Here is a 20,433-nt window from a genome sequence, read left to right on the forward strand (position 1 = left end):
ACTAGCCTGGACTCCAGCTCCCAAGCCCAGCAGCTTCCAGGCATCGCTGAATTCCCAGGGTTTTTGGTTTCGTGAGCACTGTGTCTGTCACCTGCAGGTCCCTGCTGTGCCAAGCACCGGGGACATGAGCACAGCATCTGACTGGGAGAGCCACCAACACAACACCAGAAAGAGGAATTCAAGGAGTGCTTGAACAGAGGGGTGCAGGGAATGAGCCCGCGATCGGCACCCGGGGCAGAGCAGGGCAGCACCCAGGGCAGAGCAGGGCCCGCTGGACCAGACACCCCCTAACCCAGTGCTGACTCGGTGCCAGAGCCACATCTCCAAGGCAAGAGTAGTGACAGCACCGAGCAGGCTTCGTACCCCCAACCAGAGTGACAGCCAGAGTAGAGCATATGGTCCATTTTGGTTTAGTCTACTGTGTAAATATGCGAAGAGTACAAATCAGCTTGGATGATCACTTACAGCACAACATCCCAAGCCCTGCTTTCCTAAAGCCACCGCTCTGCTCCCCATCCCAATGCCCTTGGCCAAGGGTCTCCCAGGACCTCGCTCCTGCAGCCAGGAGGGCTCCTGCCACAGGAGGACCAGCAGGACCTCACTCACTCATCTTCTCTAGAGCTGAAGATTCAAGTCCCCACTGGGAGCAAACCACTTACACCAGCGATCTGCCCCCAGGTACAGGACAGGCACGACACCCCGGCCAAGCTCTGCCTTTGCCCTGGGGACAGGAGCACCCACAGTGCTCTTCCCAGCCGTGAACAGCCTCGGAAGGAGGGGCAGATCCGAAACACACTCAGCCTGCTGAGCCAAGGCCACTAACCCTGCCGGGAAATTCCTGACCCAGCAATCTCCGGGGCTATTTATGGATTACAACATTAAACTATATCTTCCTTGGAGGAGCTATATGCTGAGGAGCAGGTTTCCCGGAGCACCTGGCCCTGCCCCAGCAAGGACGTGACCCTTTTTTTCTTTATCATGGTGTTGGGTTTGCAATGTGGCCTGGGAGCACGTGCAAGTTCATTTAAAAGCCGGATCATTCCCAATGCTCAAGAAATCAAGCAACCAGGACTCACGCTGCTGGAAGTGAGAAACAGCCCCTCTCTGCGAGGCCCCATCAGTCCCACTGCGGATTCTGGAGGCTGTGCACTCCAGGCTCCCCTGGGAAATCACCCAGCCTTTAATGACAGGGTGCTGCTGCACACAGGGATAACACCAGGCTCGTGATTCATGCCTACCAACCGCGAGAAAATCTTAAACCTAAACAGATTATTAAACTAAAAAGAGAGCAGTTCACTTATCACAGCCTCTGGCTCTGTTACTGGAGCCAGTAGCCAACCCTCTACCATCACCTGCTTAAGAAGGGGAATATAATTCTTACCACCACTACAGCAAGTCTCCACACCTCAGCCACTCCTCTACTCACAGCCCTTGGGTATCGCTTACCCCAGTGCAGCTGTGCTCACCGCCCAGACTTACCCCTTGGCTCTCCCACGGGTCCCCGCTCCAGCAGCTGGCATTGTGAGGAAGGCCAGAAAGCCACATGGATCTTGGCCAGTTATAATTCTCCCACAAGGACTCTCCTTAGTCCCCACAAATCCCAACGCTCCATCTCAGCCTCGCTCCTGCCAGCTCACCCTTCTGCAGGCAGCAGCAGCCCTCCTACCTCAGCCCAGGGGACAGAAAAGCTCACTTCTAGCTTAAGCAAGGCTTAAAAGTCCTTTGCTCTCTTGCTCTTGCCCAATCTGTTTTTTTCCTGGGGTTTCCCCTCCCACATGGAGCTTACCTGGGACCAATGTCACCCTCTCCAGCTTGGGAACCAGCCAAAACCCTCATCTTGGTAGCTGACCGGGTGCAAGCAGGACAACGCTATCTGTTCCCGGCTCTCATCAGGATGAGCAAGGAGATGTTCCTGAGGCAGAGCTCGCTACTCTCCAGAAGCATTATTCACAGAAGTGTCTCTGGTATCCCACAGCACACGATCCTGGCGGTGGCTCACTCCCCCTCACCCCAAGCTGTTATACCCTCTCTACCAAATTTGCCAGTGCCCAGTATTTTTCAGGCTCATGTAAAAAAAAAAAAAAAAAAACAAAAAAAAAAACCACACTGCAAGATCAGGAAAGTACTAATTCTTGCTAATGATCTGCTGGGAAAATTCTCCCTTCTGCACAGCCCCAGACTGCTATAAGCAGCTCGGGATGAAGCATGGAGAAGAAACTTCTCCGCGCTCCAGACCCCTGCAGAACACTCCCTTCTATTGAAAGCAGAAAATAATAGAGACGTGGGAGGAGGAAGAGTCTTTTCACACTGTTCAAGGATACAAAGACTTACAGAAATAAACCCCAAGAGGCAGGCTTGTCAACCCACTTGCTAGACCAGGATATGATGGGACGAAGAGGGGGATGTCTCCTGGATTAGAAGACAAGGGACAGACAGAAGGGGATCACTGAAGCAAACATCTTTGGTGGGGTCCCACAAGGCTCTGTTATTCCATGGATTCAGAAGTGATGGTGATGACTGGAAATTATCCAGTACGGTCAAATCTAAAACCTGACTGTAAACTGTTGCAGGAGGATCTTGCAGCACTGAGTGACACGATGATAAAATGTCAGACAAAAATTAGCATCAATAAATGCCAACTAATCCAAAAGCGGGGGGGGGGGGGGGGTGTGAAATCACCTTCCTGCACAGGCACTAGAAGGTCTGCAAATTAGCACTCAGAAAAGAGGCAAAGTCACCGTAGATAATACCACAAAGACAACAGCTGACTGTCAGTGGTGGTCAAGATGCAAAATGTTAGGAGAGGCTGTTATAGTACAGCTAAACCCACCACGGAGCCACATGCACTTCTGGTTCCCCTCCTCAGAGATGATACGGCACAGAGAAGGGCAACAGAGATAATGACAGGGACATAAAGCATTTTGCTCAAGGAGAGACTAAATAGATCAGGAGGAGCCTTTAGCCTGGGAAGAGACATGATGAAAGGCAGGTGAAATGAGAGCAGACGACCAGGGAGCAGGCACATCACAAGAGCTGTAGGAACCCAGGGAAATCACAGGGCAGCAGGCTCAAAGCAGCAGGTTTTCTCACAGAGCAGCTGCGCCGGAGAATTCACATCCTCTTGCCGAGGCAGAAAGCACCAGTGGGTTTAAGAGGAACCAGGCAAATCCCAGGGGAGGCATCCAGCCACATCTTCCAAGCACAACCTCTGGGTACAAGCTGTACAACCTCCAGCTCAGGATCCCGACGCGGCAACCCGGGGAGGGTTGCTGTGTTCCTGCCCTCTGTCCCTGTCACCGGTCACTGCCAAAGGACATGAGGCCAGAGGCACCTGCGCTCAGACCTCGGATGGCTCTTTGCCTGTTTTTATTCATAAGAAGGATGAATGAGATGTTCCACACTCCAGCACAGTTTGGCACGGATGCAAGAGAAACGCTAAGGGGCTCCAAAACAAATTGCGTGCAGCACTTGGGAACCAGGCGTGGAGGTCAGGAGGAGGTCACTGATGGGGAATTGGGAGGGAGGATTCAAATAGATGCTGTAAATATTTTTGCAGAGCAGAAAGAGCCTTGAGCACAGGCAATGACCTACTTTGCTTTTTTCCAGCAAAGGGTGACACAGCCATGCCAGAACCCAACGGCAGTATCTAAGGACATTCAGCATGGCGGGGGTCCTTCGTTAAGCAGAATAGCAGCGGGGGTCCCAAAACTTCTTCCCACCGACCCAGGTGTGCTGGCAGGTACTGTCCTGCAGCAGTTGTTGCAGCACAACCTGCTGACAGCCCCGTCGAGCCCCAGATTTCAGACTCCTGCCAGAGCCACATGCTTCCCTTTCCTAATCAGCTGAGGAAAACAAGAGAAAAATTCCTTCTTATCTCTGCTACAGAAACACTCTGAAAATACAGGGTGTTTGGTCCTGTAGTTTTATGGCTCCCTATTGCAATTTCTCCTTGAACAGTGAGGCCAGGATCCCCCCAGGCAGCCAGAGCAACAGTTGTTGCAATCCACAAGGCTGACTTTTTGGAAGATGATAAATGTCTAAGCTAGTAATCTTGCCTGGAGGAACTGGTTATTAATTAGCTACAGCGTCTGGTTCAGTGCAAGCTCTGCCGAAGGAGCATCTTCCCATTCATTTCCAGAAAATGGAAGACTTAAGAGACAACAACAGGCTCTCAGCTGCAGGGACCATCCTCATGCTAAACTGGGACCATTTCATACAGCAAGTGTAGCAGGAGAAGCCATGGGACAGTCAACCCAAGTCTGGATGAGAGTGTTCACACTGAGCAAGAATCCAGTTTAATCAATGCTTTTTTCTTTCTTTTTTTTTTTTTTTTTTTATCATTCATACCCTTCATGGATTCAGATCACTTTTCCCAAGCTCCCTCCTAGAGACACAGCCCTGGGAACTCACCGGTCACCCCTGGTTCAACGAGGACAGCAGGCAAACACTTGGCTTCTGACTCAAACAGAGGCTTTGACCAGAGCAGCAGAAGGCGCCTATAGGTATTTTCTACCCTGTTGCCACTGCTCCAAATCTTGCTGTGATTTCTAAGGCGAGAAAGTACGACCTGTCCTGGCTGCCCAGTCGGGGGGGACTGAGGACAGACCCCACCATGGCACAGCCCCTGCCAAGTCAAGCCCTCTCTAGCTGGCACTCGGGAAGCACGTCAGAGCTGCCGTGCCAGCGGTGCTCACAGCTCGCTCTGGTTGCTGCTCTCCAGCCCCCAACCTTGGCTTCTCAAGGACTTGCTCTGGAGCTCCAGCTGGGACCCACCTTCCCTCCACATCCTGCTCCCAAATCCATGGCAAGGTACCTGAACCCACTCCGTTGGCACAGGACATCTACTGCTTACTCCAAGTATAAACAGCAGCACTGAACCTAAGCAGAGCAGTGCAGTCTAGCAGACAGACAGATCTCCTGTACAAGACATTAAAAACAGCCATCAGAAAAGCCACATACGTCTAATGCAAAGATGTGATCTTCCTAAAGAGCTTCTCCAGGTATCATCGCGCATGCCGCCACCTTCTTTCACTTTTTTCTTCTTAAATAAGCCACGCTAGCGGGACGTAGCGGATGGGAAAACCAAGTCTCCTCTCTCACATCCCTGCTTCTCCCGCAGGCCCCCTCACTTGCGCAGGACGTTTTTGCATGAGTCCTTCCATATGGCCACTCATCCATCACTGCTCCTTCCCCGAGTGCCCTTACATGGGCAAGGCAGAGGAAGCAAGCTGCTGGCCGGAGGAAGTCCTGGATTCCCCTAAATGACAGACTAGCTCCTTGTACAAACATTTACCCAGATTTCCCACGAGGTAGAAAAGTAAAATTTAGGCTGTTTGTACCCTCTGGGTGCCAGAAATGTGTATTTGCTCTCCAAACATACTTTCAAGTGCTTTTCCAGTTAACCCCTTGCTTTCCAGCTGGAACAGCTTTTCAGGACCATTGTCTCCTTACAAAGAGGGTCAGGAGAAAGCACACAGACATTTACACACATGCCTCCATACTCGGGCAACTGAGAAGATGGAATTCCTCTTCAATAGCTTTTAAGCCATCTCTAGATTTGCTAAGCAAAGGGATAATTGAGGTTTCCATTTCTTTTAATGGGGCCAGCCCAGCTGAAGTCCCCTTGAATATTTAGCAGAAGGGACATTGAACGTGTCACACATCTCTGCTGCTCAGATATATTCTGGCTCTCACAAGCCTCTCGCACACCTCTGGTGACAGGTCTGCTCGTCTGCCACCACACCGACAGCGACAAGCGTACGCCTGGAAGCACGGAGCGGGGACAAGCCGAGGAGCCTGTGGAGCACTCCCGAGCTCTGCTCTCCCCGGGGACTGCGCACCCGGCCGACACCAACCCCGTGTCAGACACGGGCAGGGTGCTGCCTTCAACCGAACAGAGGGAAAACCCGCGGGAGGTGAGGAGGAAACTGTTGTACCAGGCAGAGGCTGAGTGACAGCAGGTTGTTAAATGTGGATGATCACCCACCGAAAGGGGATGTGCACCCCCAGTCCAAGCTGCAGGAGAGGAAACCAAACAGCAGATTAACCAGCGGACCCCTGGAATCAGCTAATGGGGAAGATGGTGCTTATTGTCTGCCTGCTCCTCAACATTTCTTTCTAGCCTGTTTACAACAATCATTTTCTGCTTCTTCGGCTGAACAGCACTGGAAAAGTACATTAGAGATCCAGGCTGCTCCGAGCTGGAGAAACAGCTACAGGCAAAGCTGCCGAGTCCTGAGGGCTCCAACCAGCTTGTTCAGTGTCTCTGGAAGGGCAGCAAAGGGGCTGAACGCAGAGGCAGGCAAGAGCAGCCACGGAAAGCAACAGCGTTTCAACCTCTCCGGAGCCAGAGGGGGTTAGGAACACATTGAGCTGTATAATTAGAAAACAAAGCTCTTCTATTCAGACTGAAAGAGGCAGAGGGGAAGACCTTAGGACAAGGATTTTGTTGTTGTGTGTTAGATGAGGATAAATGACCCCGAGCAGTACTGCAGTGTAAGTAATAAGGAGCAATAACTGCTGTCTGAGCTGAGCAACTCATCATTTTCCTGTAATGTTGGAGTCCAAACCCTCTGCAAGCTGCCATCTCCAGCCTGATCTCTGATCTCCCCCCACACGCAGACACGTTCGATAACCTCCTCAAGGATGTCCTTTCTGCAAACACACCAAGTACTGCTGCAAAACGAGCAAATTGGGTTTGGTGAAGGCACTGTGGCTCCACAACCACCCCGGCGTGCCCAAGGCAACCAAACGGCGTTCTCAGGAGTTTGGCAGCCCTGGTTCCCGAGGCGCCGCAACACCTTGGCCGCATCGGACACTGCGCCTCTGACAGAGGCGACAGCCGGGGGGGACTTAATCCCAGGGACCAATATTCAAGATTTTACCAGTTACCCAGTCAGTGGCAATGTACTGAAAGTTAAAGAGTTCACCAAACAGACTGTTCCTTCTTTTTCCATCAGGGGCTTTTAGGAATAAAAGATGGTTTCCCTAAAGCATAGCGAGCAGATGTCAACACAGAAACCCCCAGGGCACAAACCCAGCCAAGGTCCTTATCTGCCAAGAACTAATTGATACACACACTTCATTTGCTCATTTAAGCTGACACTGGATGTGTGTGAGAGTCAGAAGAGCCACGCCAGTAAATATAATCAATGTTAATACAAAGGAGTTATCAGGGAAAGCTGGGGTACTTCAGCAACAAGCACTCGACCCCTTGTGAGACGCGGCTGCTGCTGCCTGGGGACAAGAGGATGGTGGCACTGGGTCCCTGTGACCCCCTCTGAGCAGCTCTTCACTTCTACACCACAGCCCCTCTGGACATGATAACTCTGGCATAAAACCAGCCCAAAGCTGGCGCGTAGGCTCTGATGCACCTGTAGAAACGTAGCCTTTTCACCAGTGTGCGTTTCAGTCCTCCGGCTTTGGGGTGGCTTCAGGGCTCAGCCAAGCCAGCTCCCCCAAAACACCACCTGACCCCACGCACACAAAGCGTGGCCTAAGCCCATGCTGGGCACAACCGAGGGGCAGGGTCGCCCCTTTTCCCGTGAGGAATGTGGCTGGGAACAACTCGGGGATCCCCTGGCACCCCCAGAACCCAGGCAGCCTCGAACCACGCCGCTCCCAAGGCGACGCTGCACAGAGGGGTGCTGGCAGGGGACCCCCACCAGACCTGGGAGCATCCTGAAAACTTTCTTTCAGGTTCAGCGCGTGGGAAGGGCGGTGGGACCGCGGGGCGAGGGTCCCGCCGGGCCGAGCTCCGTTCCCCCCGCGGGGTCCCGGCAGCGGCGCGGCCCCCCCGAGGCGGGGAAGGGGTGGGGGGGGTAAAGGAAGGGGCTCCCCGCGGTCCCCCATCCCGCGGCTCCCCACGACGGCGGCACAGGCAGCCCCCGGGGCCCCCCCCACCCCCCCAGACCGACCCCCGCCGGCAGCCCCCGGTACCTGTGGGCGTTGCCATCGTCGTAGACGAAGGAGCGGTTGGTGTAGCACTCGGTCCAGCCGGCCGCCCCCCCGGCCGCCCTGCCCTCCGCCGGCCCCGCCGGCTTGTAGATCCCCTGCAAGCTCCGCTCTTCGCCCGCGAAAGGCATCGGCGAAGCGGCCCGGAGAGCCGAGGCGGAGCAGAGCCGCCGCCGTCCCGCTCCCGGTGCCGGTCCCGGCCGCCCATCACGGCGCGCCCCGCAGCAGCCCGCGGGCCGGCCGGGCGCTCCGCATCCCGGGGACGGGGCGGCCGCCGCGGGGGAGCCCGGCGGGGCGCGGGCAGCTCCAGGTGCCGGGAAGCGGCGGGGGCGGGAGCGGGGGAGGGTTTAGGGGGGGTCCGCGCCTCCTCCCGCTGCCCGTCGAGGGCGGCCGCGGCGCGGGGAAGGGGGGCGGGAGCCGACACCTCGCTGCTCCCCCCGGCCCCGCCGCTGCACCACGGCGCCCCCTGCCGGCCGCCCCGGCCCCTGCCGCCGCCCGGCCCCGCCCGCCCCGCCCGGGGGCTCGCCTGGATTCTTCTCTTCTTTTTGTTCCCCCTTTCTTTTTTTTCCCCCCCTTCTTTCCCATCTTTTTCCCCCTTTTAAATTTTGTCCTTTTGTCCTTTTTATTTTTCTTTTTTCCCCTTTTTCCGCCTTTTTTAATTTTTTCTTTTTCTCCTTTTCATTTTTCCTTTTTTCCCTTTTTCCCCCTCTTTTTCTTTTTACTTTTTCCTTTTCCCCGTTTTTTCCCTTTTTGATCTTTTTCCCTTTTTTCCTTTTTTCTCCATTTTTTTGCTTTTTTCCCGTTTTTTCCCTTTTTCTTTTTTCTCCTTTTTTCTTTTCCCCTTTTTCCCCTTTTGTTGTTTTTCCCCTTTTTTCTGATTTTTTCCCTTTTTTGTTTTTTTTCCCTTTTTTATCTTTTTTCCCTTTCAATCTTTTTTCCCTTTTTTATCTTTTTCCATTTTTTTTCCCTTCTTCCTTTTTTCCCTTTTTTTCCTCCCTTTTTTTTCTTTTTTCCTTTTTTTGGATTTTATTTTATTTCATCTTAGCCATACAAATATTTGTGTTGAGCGCTGCTGCGCCTCAGGGTCGTGCCGAAAGCAAACAGGCCAGCCAAGCCCCGGCCTGCTGGGGAATTCCTGTGCCGTGCTGTGCGCCCGGGCTGGGCATCATTGATCTTCCAGGGGGGCCCTGCTGCAATAACACGGCCCCGCCCCAGGGACAGCGGGGGCAGCCTGAAAACGAGCCAGCTGCCTCCAGGGAAGGGTTAACAGGATGGAGCCCAAGGTGCCTTCTCTCCCCTCGAAATTCAGCCCCACAGGTGCCACATGTCAGGGGTGCCCTCCACAATGACGTGGCCAAGCCCAAAGCACCCCAGAGCTGCGTCCCCCATCGGGGGGCCAGTTGTGAGCCGCTGCGGACAGAGCGGCCCCCTCGCAGGCTCCTCGTGCGAGCCCACGCCCCACGCTGGCCCAGGGCCACGGCAGGGGCCAAGCTGGCCCCGTGTCAGGGGTGGCCGTGCAGCCCACGGGGTAGCAGAGCCCCGGGGTGCAGTTCTGCCCCAGTTTTGGCACGGTCCTCTCCTTGTTTGCTGCTTTTTTTTATTTCTGTTCCAGAGAGCACGCTGTTGCATGGGGAGTTCACGGCGGTGTGGAGCTGGGGGATGCTGGGGCCCCACGGGTCAGCAGATACCCCCAGGAAACGCTCCCACAGAAACGCAGGGGCCAGACAGCCGCTGTGTAACGCTCCTCGGCCACCCCAGTCACCCAAAACGTCAAAGCTGCTTCAGGCAGAGCCCAGGGGAGGGTGACGCCATCCAGGCCAGGCGCTCGCTGCTTCCAGAGCGGTGATTTCTCTCTCTGACAGCTCCAGGCCACCCCCCCCTGCCCCCCCCCCCCCCAGGCTGCCCCCCACCCTCACACCCCCAACCGCAGCTCCCGGGAGCCCCAGCCCTGGTGTGATGCATCGGCACACGGCGCCCGCTCGCTGCCGCAGCCCCCGCTGCGCTGCAGCCTCCAGCTCCAGAGGAAAGTGCCCACTCAGATGCGCTGGGCTTTAGGCTCCGCACTAGGACCGGGGGCTTCGTTTCTGCCGCAGCATCTCTTCCTCCTCCTCTCTCTCCATATGGACTCTCCTACACTAGGAGTCATTTGAGAGAAAAACAATTAATACTCCCCGTGCAACCCATCCGTGTGATGCTTCCCGACCCATCATGGTTTTAAGGAGGAAAGTTATTCTTCATTCACTAATTGCCTCACGTTATCGGGTGCAAAATGTTAACGTGCAGCTCTGCGAGGAGAGGGGTGGGTGGCACAGCAGCGTATTGACATGCTAGGTGATAACACAGGCGTGGAGGAGGAATTATTTAAAACAGTTTTGGGGGGTGGGGACAGTGGGAAAAAAGAAATGAAAAATGAAAGAGAAAGAGCCAGAAGAAGAGAACATCCCCACCCAAATGCTGCAGCTCCAGCAGCAAGGTCGGCCTGGCCCCACCTGGGGATGGACCGGCCGTGGAGCTGTGCCTGGAAGGGCACCGGTGCCTCCCCAGCCCCGCTGCAGAGCAGAGGGGGTGCCGAGGCAGAGGCCCGGCCACTGGGCACAGGGACAAGCTGCCCCAGTGATGGCACGGGGTGGGATCCTACCCCTTGTCCTGGGGGCTGCTCCCAGCTCCAGCACGGATCGGTTCCGCTGCTCTGCAGAACTTGTCACCTTCGCTTCCTCTCCAGCTGAACGGATACAACATGATCCTCCGTAACAAACCACTTTACAACCTGTAGCTAACAGAATAGAAAGCAAAATACTTCCCTTCCTTCCCCACTGGTTATTTTTTTCTTGCCCTGCTCTTATTTAGCTCCAGAAAGTATTTCAAGGCATAGTGTGTGTTGTAAAACAGAGAATGACCAAGGGTTGGGGGTTTATTTACACTCTGACATTGACTGTCATGGGAGCAGTGTCAGCCCCTGGACTGAGCTTGCCTGTTCTTCCTCTGCCGTTTGGCAGAGCAGTGTCTGATTTTGTCCTAAACTCGAGGTAGGAGCCCAGACGGTTGGTGCCTTTGGGAATGGTGGACATTCAGGCCAGGGTCCGTGTTGGATTTTGACTCCCTCACAGTGCCAGGCAAGACAGTTTCACGCTCTCCCTGTCAGAGGGCAACTGGCTGTGCCAGAGCCCGTGGGGGCTGATCCGATCCTCCGGTCCCTGGCCCAGCACATGGAAGCGGTGGCATCATGTCCCTGGCCAGCCCCAGGACCCTCTGACTTCCAGGGACACATCTGGGGATGCTGAGACCGCCACATCTCCCTCCCTTGGCACTTCTTTCCCATGTCTTCCCCACACATCGCCTGGCTCATTAGTCAGCTGCACCCCTCCTCCTAACGAGGATTCGTCTGACTGCAGTTTCCAGCTGTGGCAAAGCCTGCCTCTTCCCACTAGATCAAGAGTCTTCTTTTATCTTGCATTTTCTCCCCATTAAATCATATTGCAACACAAAACACCTCTTCCTCTTCTTCACAAAAAGCAGAGAGCGAGCTCTCCTCCCCAAGGCATTTTCTCCAGCCTTTGGGTAATTTGGGGGGCTCTCTTCACACTCTCCACCAGCTCACCTGAGCACCCACCAGAGATGCTGCCCTTCCCCTCTACTCTTCCAAGATCACTCGTGGTAAAATTCACTTCTCTTTGGAAACTCGTTTAGGTCTTTTGGGTCACAGCCAGCACTGCCTTGTGATAAAAACTTTTTCTTCCCAGCTGCCATGATTTAGCATCATCTTTAATCATTGCAGGTGCTGGGTGCTGGGTCCCTCAGCCCCAGAGATGCCACAGGGGCCGAGCAGGGTGCTGTGGGTACCTGCCTCAGCGCTGTCACACCCATCCTGTGCTCCCAAAGCCAAGGGGGGAGGCAGGGCGGAGGCAGGGCAGCGCTTTTGGCAAAGGCCCCATTCAGCATCTCGGGGGCATGGGTCTGGCTGAGCCGGCCCTCCCTGCCTTCAGCTGCAGCGCTCCCCAAAATGCCATCGATGCTACAAGTCCTCATTTCCCAACAGTTGTCTTATTAACAAAAAGTAAAATTAATCAGGATTTCATGTACCTACTGCAACACTATGTTTCCTCCTCCTCTCAACTCCCTCACCCTCCGTGGCTCTGCTGGGGACCCCCTTCAGCACCCCAGCATTCCCCACCGCACCCTGGAGCAAGAGAGCACATCCCGGGGGGCTGCCCCACCCTGGGCAGGGTGTGCAGGGCGCCAGGGAACGGGCACAGCCAGGGATGCTGAGCACCATTTGCACGGCCGTGTGCTGTATGTGCACACACACGTTGCCCACAGCAGAGCCAGGACTGGGGAGCAGCGCGGGGGGCTCACGCAAGGCTCCGGGGAAAGGCAAACCCCAAGTCTGTGACCCCCCCCCCGAGGGCCAAGCGCAGGGGAAGGCATGGCCACCCCCAGCAGATCGTGGCCCCATCTGCCCCAAGGAGGGACCTGGCACGGGGCGGTGGAGACTCGACTCTACTGTTTCTGTGTCTGGGAGAGCAATAAATAAATCTGTGGGAGGCAACAGTGGGATGAGTCAGAGGCAAGAGGGAGAGAAAGTCATCTTCTGAGGAACACGTTACCCGAGTCCAGCACGCTGCGGTGCTCCAGAGCCGTGAGGATTCGTGTCGGCGGGTGTCCTTGTCCTGCTCGAGCTCCCCGATAACGCTGTGCCAGGAGGGTGATGGAGGACGGCCCCACTGGCAGGAGCCTTGGCCATGGCTGAGGGGGGTGCAGCCCCCTCCCCATCCCTGGGGCACCCCCAGGTCCGTGCAGCTGGAGCACAGCTGGATCCATCCAGCACCGTGGGACCCAGAGAGGCTGGGCTGGGGCATTGCATGAGCCCCAGGGCCTGCACTCAGCTCCTGTTTCCCTCCACAACTTCTTGGGTACATCACACATACACACACAGGCACCCCATCAACCCCAGGGCAAGGAGCTCCCCAGAAGAAACGCCCCAGCTTGCTGCCCAGCATCAGTGCAGGTACAGAGAGGCCGTGGAGTCAAACACAGCAACACCCAACCTGCTCTGTTGCAAATATTGTCAAAGCATGGACTGCATTTACTCGAAGCGGAGCTCAATTCAAGACTCAAACGCTTCAAATGTTGTGCGTGTCAAATGAATTTCACGTGAAATCTAGATTTGCCAGGCACAAATACAGCCTGCGTTTAACTTCAGGGAATGAAAGGGCAAGGCAAAGCAACCTGCACGACCCACTGAAAATTAACAACAAGGGGAAAACTTCTAGTCCGCTGCAAAATAGGCAACTTCTCTGTCAAGTTGACATCTTGGCGGGGAGACCACCTCTCAGGAACCAGCTCAGCGCAGGGGCTGGAGCCCTGTGACCTCGCAACTCAGCATTTTTCACAAGCTCATGCTCTCTCCGTTCAGCTTATATTTAGCTCGGTATTTCTGAGGCTGAATGCAGCACTTGCAGGATGCACAGAGGGTTTAAGCTGTCTTTATCAAGGAATATAGTGGTAGTTAGTTGTCAAAGCTGTCATTAAACTCAAGAAGTCATAATCAAACATACCCATAGAAAAAGACAGAGCTCTGTAACTCCCAGACTGATGTATGCAAAGAAAAAACGAATGCTAGGAACTTGGCTATAAAAACATGTTTTTAACCTAGCCAACTGAGCCATTAAATGGGAAGGAAAGACATCCTCATTTGTGTACCAGGAGCAGCTCAGCTATTTGTCTAGTGTGTCAGCACCCTGGTTTGTTAGCTTGTTTTCAAGTTCGCTACTTGAGTTTAACACCCAAAGGGATGTTAAATATCAAAAAACAAATGCAGTGCACACTGTGTAACTCCTAGAGAGCCTTCTCTGCCATCATCTCCCAAGCCTCATGGAGAGCTTAAGGTGAAGAATTGCCTGCAAGAGCTGAATCATATCTTTAAGCAAAAACATTGCTATTAGGTGACTAAGACCAAAACAATTGTCTCCCTTTATTTATTGCAACTGATGCTGTTATTAAAAACCAGACAAGTCCCTCCCCAGCCCCTGGCACTATTGGGGGTGTGTGCGCTGGTGGAACACTGCAGAGGGCAGGCTGTAAATAGAGGGGACCCTCTGGGCAGGGTCCAAAACATTTTGGACACCTGGGAGTGCTTTGGGCTCCCAGGAGCATCCCGGTGGGGCTGCCAGATGTTTTGTGACAGGGATCATCCCTGACCGTTAAGGTAAGACAAGCAGCTACACGAGGGCATGGGGGATCCTTGTGGAAAGAGGCAGCTGTGTGAGAAAAACCATGTGCCGACAGGCGGGCTGTGCAGTCAGGGCCTGGCACGTCTCTGGAGCAAAGGTTTGAGTCTGCCTGTGGGAATCAACCCAGCTTTTGGGAAAAGTCTGAGAGCAGGGAGGCCATGGTGGGGACAGAGGGGGGTGTCCACCCCACAGGGAAGGACAGCACAGGGGCATTGGGGGCAGGCAGAACTCCAGCTTTTATATTTGAGGAAATTTAAATCGGAAAAACCAATTTTCACTGGTTTTCTTCAATAAACGCCATCCACTCACCCGCACCTTCGCCTAAGAACGGTTCGTCATCCAAAGCCTTCGCATTTTCATGAAGCGGAGTCGAACAGAACTGAAACAAGCCAGGCTCTGCTCCCCCCTCCCAAATGTTCACAGCCTTGGGAGCGAAGCCAGGAGACTTTAAGAGGCATTTTAAGAAGCTGCAGGTACAGCTGCTCCCCTGCAGCACACGGCACCATGTCCCAGGTTTGTCCTGTTCAACAGCAGCTCCCACCACCCTGCGGGCATCTCTGCTTTTATCTTTGGATATCATGGGAGTTCAGGGCCCTGCCCTCTCCAAAATATCCAACCCAAACTCCAAACATTCTTCAGTCTAAACACTCACTGTCCATACTGTAGGTCAGGTTGTCTACAGCATTATCAGTACATACCTGCTCCTGTAATAAGGTTTGACTGGACATAAAATTTAAGGAAAATGTGAAAACATCTTACATAAAGCAAATTATAGCTCTGTGGCTCAGGGAAACCTGCTTTCCCTGTTGTTTCCCTGATTTAGGCCCACAAGATTTTTCAGGGCTGAAGCACAGCTGTAGGAGCAGCTGTTCTTTCCCCAGACTGACCTGACTTCGGCCACTACAGGGTCCTGAATTCACTGTTCTTCTGGAAGCTCTTGGATCTCACTGGGAGTGAGATTTTCCCTGAATGTGTTTGATTTTACCCATCTGAAAAGTGAGATAAGGTCATACCTAAGCTGCTGCGCATTACATTTGCCTGAAGTCTGGGTTTTAAAGGCAACGGAGGGATCACCCCCAGGCAAACTCCCTGGAGCCAAGGGGTTTGTGGCACTCCAAGATCAGTTATTTTAGCCTTCAGCAGCCTCTTCATTTCTGTTTCTCAGCTTTCTCACAGTGGGACTCAGCCAGGCTCTTCAGATAAACAAAACCCCACATCCGAGAGCTGCCCGTGTCCCGGCTGCGGTTGGACAGCGTTAATCTTATATACGTGATATCAGCGACTGTTTGAAGTTCCTGCTGCCACCACAAAGCAGTGCTAAAGAAGTGACTTCAGAAGTACTGCAAGCACCACGCTGTGCCTAATTGCAAGAGGGATGATACACATGTGGGTTTTATTATTATTCTAAAAACGCACAATTGGAAAAGCCAATATTTTTAATGGAAGTGGTTTCAAATGCTAGTATTTATTTGCTTATTAAATGGTTTAGTTGGAGACGGAGCATCTTCAAAGGAGAAATTTTTTTCCCAAAATGGGTATCTGGGGCTATAGTGCTATATTATTAACATGAAAAATATTTCCTTATTAGCTTTTTATTTCAGAGAACGCATTTAACTGACACTTCCCTTGCTGACAGCTTGCCAAGCTTCAAAGCCCAACTTCTGCAGAGATTCCAATGATTGTGCGGCTGGTCCAGATGAAGCTGTAGCCCAGCTGACACACAAGCTCTGTGGAAGGAGTTTTTCCCGGTTTTGGAGAGCCTAAAGCCGAGGTCCATCTTGGGACACACATGCTGTGTGTTTGGGCTGTCTTTGAGAGGGATGTGATGCGCTTCCAAGCTGTGACCACATTTTGGGGACCTGGTTTCTTCTGTAATTTCAGCTGCTCCCTACATCAATGCAGATTTCCCAATCCTGCCACAGACCCAGAGGCAGGTGCTGGGAGAGCAGAGGGGCTCAGCCAGAGCTGGGGGTTTAACTCTCGGTCACTCCAAGCCAGAAATCAAAGCTCTTCTCCACCTCCCTGGAACTTTTGACTGATCCAGGCTCCCCTAAGGATGCTTCAGGGAGGATTGCAGTGGTCAGAGCACACCCTTGCAAGGCACACAGCTAAGCAAACCACAGCAACACTGCGTTCTCCTTGCATCTTTTCACCCAAGGATGCAGTAATAGAAATGAACCATTATCTATGAGAAATCTTTTCAAAATTAAAAAAAAAAAAAAATCACAATCTCTGCTCTCACAGAGGCTGGAGTTCCCATGCTTGTGTTGGTGAAGGCTGACACCTCCTGCCACAATTTGCCCATCAAACAGCATCATTGCCATCATCTGCCTCCTCCACCTGCCCTCCCCAGGGGCCTGCTGGGGACCCGCAAGCCCCTCTCCCCCCCCCTCAGTGTTCCACGGGCCCCACAGCTCACAGACCCGCTGCCAAACCCAACTCTCCCCCCTGCCGACACCTCCATCCTGTTTGTGGTGTTTTTGGCACTTCCCTCTCCAGCACTTCCAGTCCCCCGCGGCTCCCCAGCCCCGTCCAGCGCAGCCGGCAGCTGGGCCAACATTAACATGTGGAGGCTCCGGCGTAGCCAAGGCCAGCACCGAAGGCAGGAGCCTGGCCAGGGGTAGATCACCGCAGCTCTTCACCGGGACATGCAGCCACAAAAGCACAAATCCATACAGTCATTTAAAACCCCGGGGTGACATTGTGTGGACAGAAAGAAAAGGACCATCCAACGCAGCCTGTTACAGTTCACAGCCTCGCTTCAGTAAATGGATGCTGGAGGGGCAAGAGGCGGGGGACACATGAACACACCCCCAGCCTCCTGGCCACGGGCCCTGGGGCTGAGCACCGTCAGCTCCCCCTGCACAGCCCCTTCTTCGTGCCTTGCTCCCAGGGGCTTGCTGAAAACACACCTGGTACTAAACAACGCCCTGCACCTCCTTGGCTCTGGGAATAATCACGCAAACAAAGTGAGGTGCTTCGCCTGGAGCAGGGTCACAGCTCCCACAGCACAGGGAACGCCTCTTTGTGCTCCTCTCCCTGCTCAGTCCACTCCCCGTGTGCCAGAGACAGCCTGGCCCAGCAGTGCCCCCAGCCTTAGGGCATCCTTCACATCTACGGGGACCCCCCACAAGTTAACGCACCAAACCTCCATCTTGGGAGATGCAGAGCGCTCAGTGCAGGGGTCAACTGCCAGGGGACCAGGGAACCAACACCAAAAAGGCACAGCTGTAAAAGAAAACAAAAGCCCAGAAAAACAGCAACAGACTGGCAGACCTAGCACAGATTCACAACAGTACCAGGGGACCCCTTTTACCGAGCAAGCTCTAGCAGTTGCTTCACTTTATTTCTCAGAGACCCAACCCCAAGTGTCAGAAATTAATAAAGGGAAAGGCTAGAGTTTTGCTTGCTTTGTTTTTTATGCAGCTGCAACACGATCATTCCCTGGGATCATCTTTCCTCCCCGCAGGCAGGTGAGGTGGAAGCCGTAGTCTCTGGGTACTGGGCAGTAACCGGATCCTGCAGACCCAGATCCAAACGCTGCCCTGTAAGCCTCTGCCAGGGAGAAACTGCCGCCAACGCAGACCCTGCTGCGGGGAGAATCCCACCACCATGCAGGTAAGTGCTTCGGCTCGTTGCTCAGCTGCAGCAGAGTGGCCAGCACAGGGCTGTTCCCTCCGGGACAGTGGGGATAACATCTTCCCCTTCGGCTTCTTACCATGCCAGCTTTCCTACAGCTTTGTCAGGCCAAGCACCAAAGGCTCTCCTTTGAGGACACATTAACAGTACAGGTCCTCATTAGTATCTCAGGCCTTCAGTAGCAGAAAACAGTCAGAAAAATATTAATAGTGAGTTATATTCTTCAGTATTTCCGTGTATGGGTGCACAGAAAGGAGCCTTCTGAACTACAGCATGGTAATGTCCTCCTCAGCTCAGGATCTCGCTGTGCCACAAGAAGTAGGGTTGCTTCGGTTTCTAGGAAGAAGACAGCCTTACACTAATAATGCAAAGACACCACGGTATAAAAGTTGTGATTGTTTTGCATGAATATATTAGAAAATGAAGAAAAGCTTTGCATTTTAGTAGCAAGAGAATTCAGTGTCTATGTCTTCTCTTCCCCAGCTGACACTCTGCAGGCTCCGGACTCACCAGTGGTGCTTCATTCTCTTTAATGTCTTGCTTTTCCACGTGCTGCTTTTTGGAGCAGATTTACTGGAGGAATATTTCCTGCGGTCATTACCTCTTTCTTACACCGATGCAAAGACGCTCGAAATCAGGGAGAGGGCCAGGAAGCTAGATACAGATCCTCTAAAGGCCAATCTCTCTCACACTGTCAGCAGTGCAGCAACATGCCCTGATCAAGAGATATTTTTGCTCGTTCTTGTCTGCAGTAGCCCAGAAAACAGAACAAGGCGCAACGTGATCAGGCAGACATGGGGCAACGTGACAGACACCGGAGGTTATGCTGTCCTTACTCTGTTTGCTTTAGGAAAGCCAGCTTCGGTAAGCACCCAGCTGGAGATTGATGAAGAGTCTCAAAAGCACAGAGACATTATTGAAGGCAGCTTCATTGATTCTCCCGAGACACAGACACAGAAGATGTTGATGAGTGTGGAGTGGACAGTGACTTTCTGTCCCCGTGCAAGGTATATTCTTAAAACAAACGAAGACATGTTTGTCGGTATTCCAAGCCTGGCTGGATACTTGCTTAGCTTAACACAGCTAGAGGACATTTACAGCGGGAGGGTTGTTCATCAGGGAGTGCCTGACAGAGACCCCGAAAGCCCTGGCTTTGTTCCCATCCATCAATACTCAGAAGAGTTTTACCCAGATTACTGCGACGGGAGCGCTTTCGTCATGTCCCAGGACGTCGCTCACAAGGTGTATGTGGCCGCCAAGGAGGTGCCGATTTCAGTGCCCCCCGATGTCTTTGTTGGAATCTGTGCTAAAAAAGCTGGCATCAGTCCCATTCACAGCTCTCGGTTTTCTGGGGAGAAGCACATCAGCTACAATCGATGCTGCTATAAATTCATTTTCACCTCTTCCAACATGGAGGAGGATGAGTTATTTAAAGACTGGAAGGAGACAAGTGATGGTAAAGATTGCTCATTACTGGAAACTTACTACAGCCTGGTGTCCTGCAAGGTTTTGACCTATATCGATAAGTTCAAACAGTTTAACTTAGATAGAATAAAAAATGAGATTCTTCATTTCGTTGATTAACTTTTGCGAAGAAAGTCTGAATTTTCTTTTACCAGCTGCTTTATCCTGTTAACATTAATAACCATCTCCTGTTAGCTCTCTTCCCTCCACCAGCAACTGAATTCTCAGTGCTATAGTGTGTTACAGTAGCAAGAGAACTGGATGTACTCTAGCTGTGTAAGTACCTACATAAAAGGAAAAAAAAAAAAGTATTCCAAGAAACTGTATCCAGTGTTTTTCAGGCTTTAGAAGTCCTCTACCTCATGCCAAAACTCCTTCTGCATTTTTCATCTGTGAGGCATCACCTGCTTCCAAAGTATTCTCTAACAAAGGGGAATCTACTGAAAGTCCACAAAAGGGCACAACTTCCGAGCAGCCCGTTTTACAGCACCGGTGAAACTACACGAGACATTGACCTGTCACAGGAAGCGCTCAGGTAAACAGCCCAGGGAGAGCCTGGGCAAGAAATCCAACTTATCCGATCCAGAATCCTGTATTTCCATCAGTCCTGGCATCAGAGAAACACGGACACAAGCAGCGCACTGCCGTAACATGACACTGGAGAACAGCATCAGCAGTGAAGTCACAACAAACTCACCAGCACACCGGTAACACCGACCTTACCCAAAGCGTAAAAATCCCCCAAATGAGGAACCAGTCGCAGAACACAAACCCCCCGCCATGCCCACGGCCTCTGGGTGAACGCTTCCACACCAGCTCTGCCAGCAGCAGGAAGAGGAGCTGGGCCAGTCTGTGACAGACCCCGGTACCTCTGAGGGCCCATCTACTCGTCCTGCCGTGAGGAGAGGAATTCCAGCTGTGCCCCAAAGGATCCACAGTTCTTAAAGTACCAAGTTACACTGCTTGTTAATCAGGGTCAAATGAGTTTTGGTTTGGGGTGGGGTTTTTTTTGGTTGGTTGGGTCCTTTTTTTAAAACCAAATTCATCAAGTTTAGCATGTTACCTCAGTTCTCATTCCATTTCTGTTTTTCCCTCAGTTATCTCCACCTGTTACTTTAGGGGGGGAGGAGAGGGACAACACACTTAA

The 20,433-nt window shown here is 52.9% G+C and overlaps 2 protein-coding genes across 5 annotated transcripts in view; one reads left to right on the forward strand and one right to left on the reverse strand.

The window, feature by feature from the left end:
• The window catches only part of KCNT1 (potassium sodium-activated channel subfamily T member 1), an 89,879-nt gene extending 81,566 nt beyond the window's left edge, over nucleotides 1-8,313 (reverse strand). For all 4 annotated transcript variants that reach the window (XM_074846328.1, XM_074846327.1, XM_074846329.1 and 1 more), the window contains exon 1: nucleotides 7,939-8,313. In XM_074846328.1, coding sequence (XP_074702429.1) covers nucleotides 7,939-8,084 — 146 coding nt within the window. In that variant the 5' untranslated portion in view covers nucleotides 8,085-8,313. The remainder of the gene's footprint in view (nucleotides 1-7,938) is intronic.
• A 9,492-nt stretch (nucleotides 8,314-17,805) lies between these two features.
• B3GALT9 (beta-1,3-galactosyltransferase 9) lies at nucleotides 17,806-19,438 on the forward strand. The gene has a single exon (XM_074846248.1). The coding sequence runs from the start codon at nucleotides 18,288-18,290 to the stop codon at nucleotides 19,404-19,406; it is 1,119 nt and encodes a 372-aa protein (XP_074702349.1). The 5' UTR covers nucleotides 17,806-18,287; the 3' UTR covers nucleotides 19,407-19,438.
• Nucleotides 19,439-20,433: the final 995 nt, after the last annotated feature.

This window comes from Strix aluco, chromosome 20 (genome assembly GCF_031877795.1).
Source record: "Strix aluco isolate bStrAlu1 chromosome 20, bStrAlu1.hap1, whole genome shotgun sequence".
NCBI lineage: Eukaryota > Metazoa > Chordata > Aves > Strigiformes > Strigidae > Strix > Strix aluco.

What these genes read in the sequence shown, in the direction of transcription:
- B3GALT9 (XM_074846248.1), top strand. Translation starts at nt 18,288, where the DNA reads ATGTCTTCTCTTCCCCAGCTGACACTCTGCAGGCTCCGGACTCACCAG.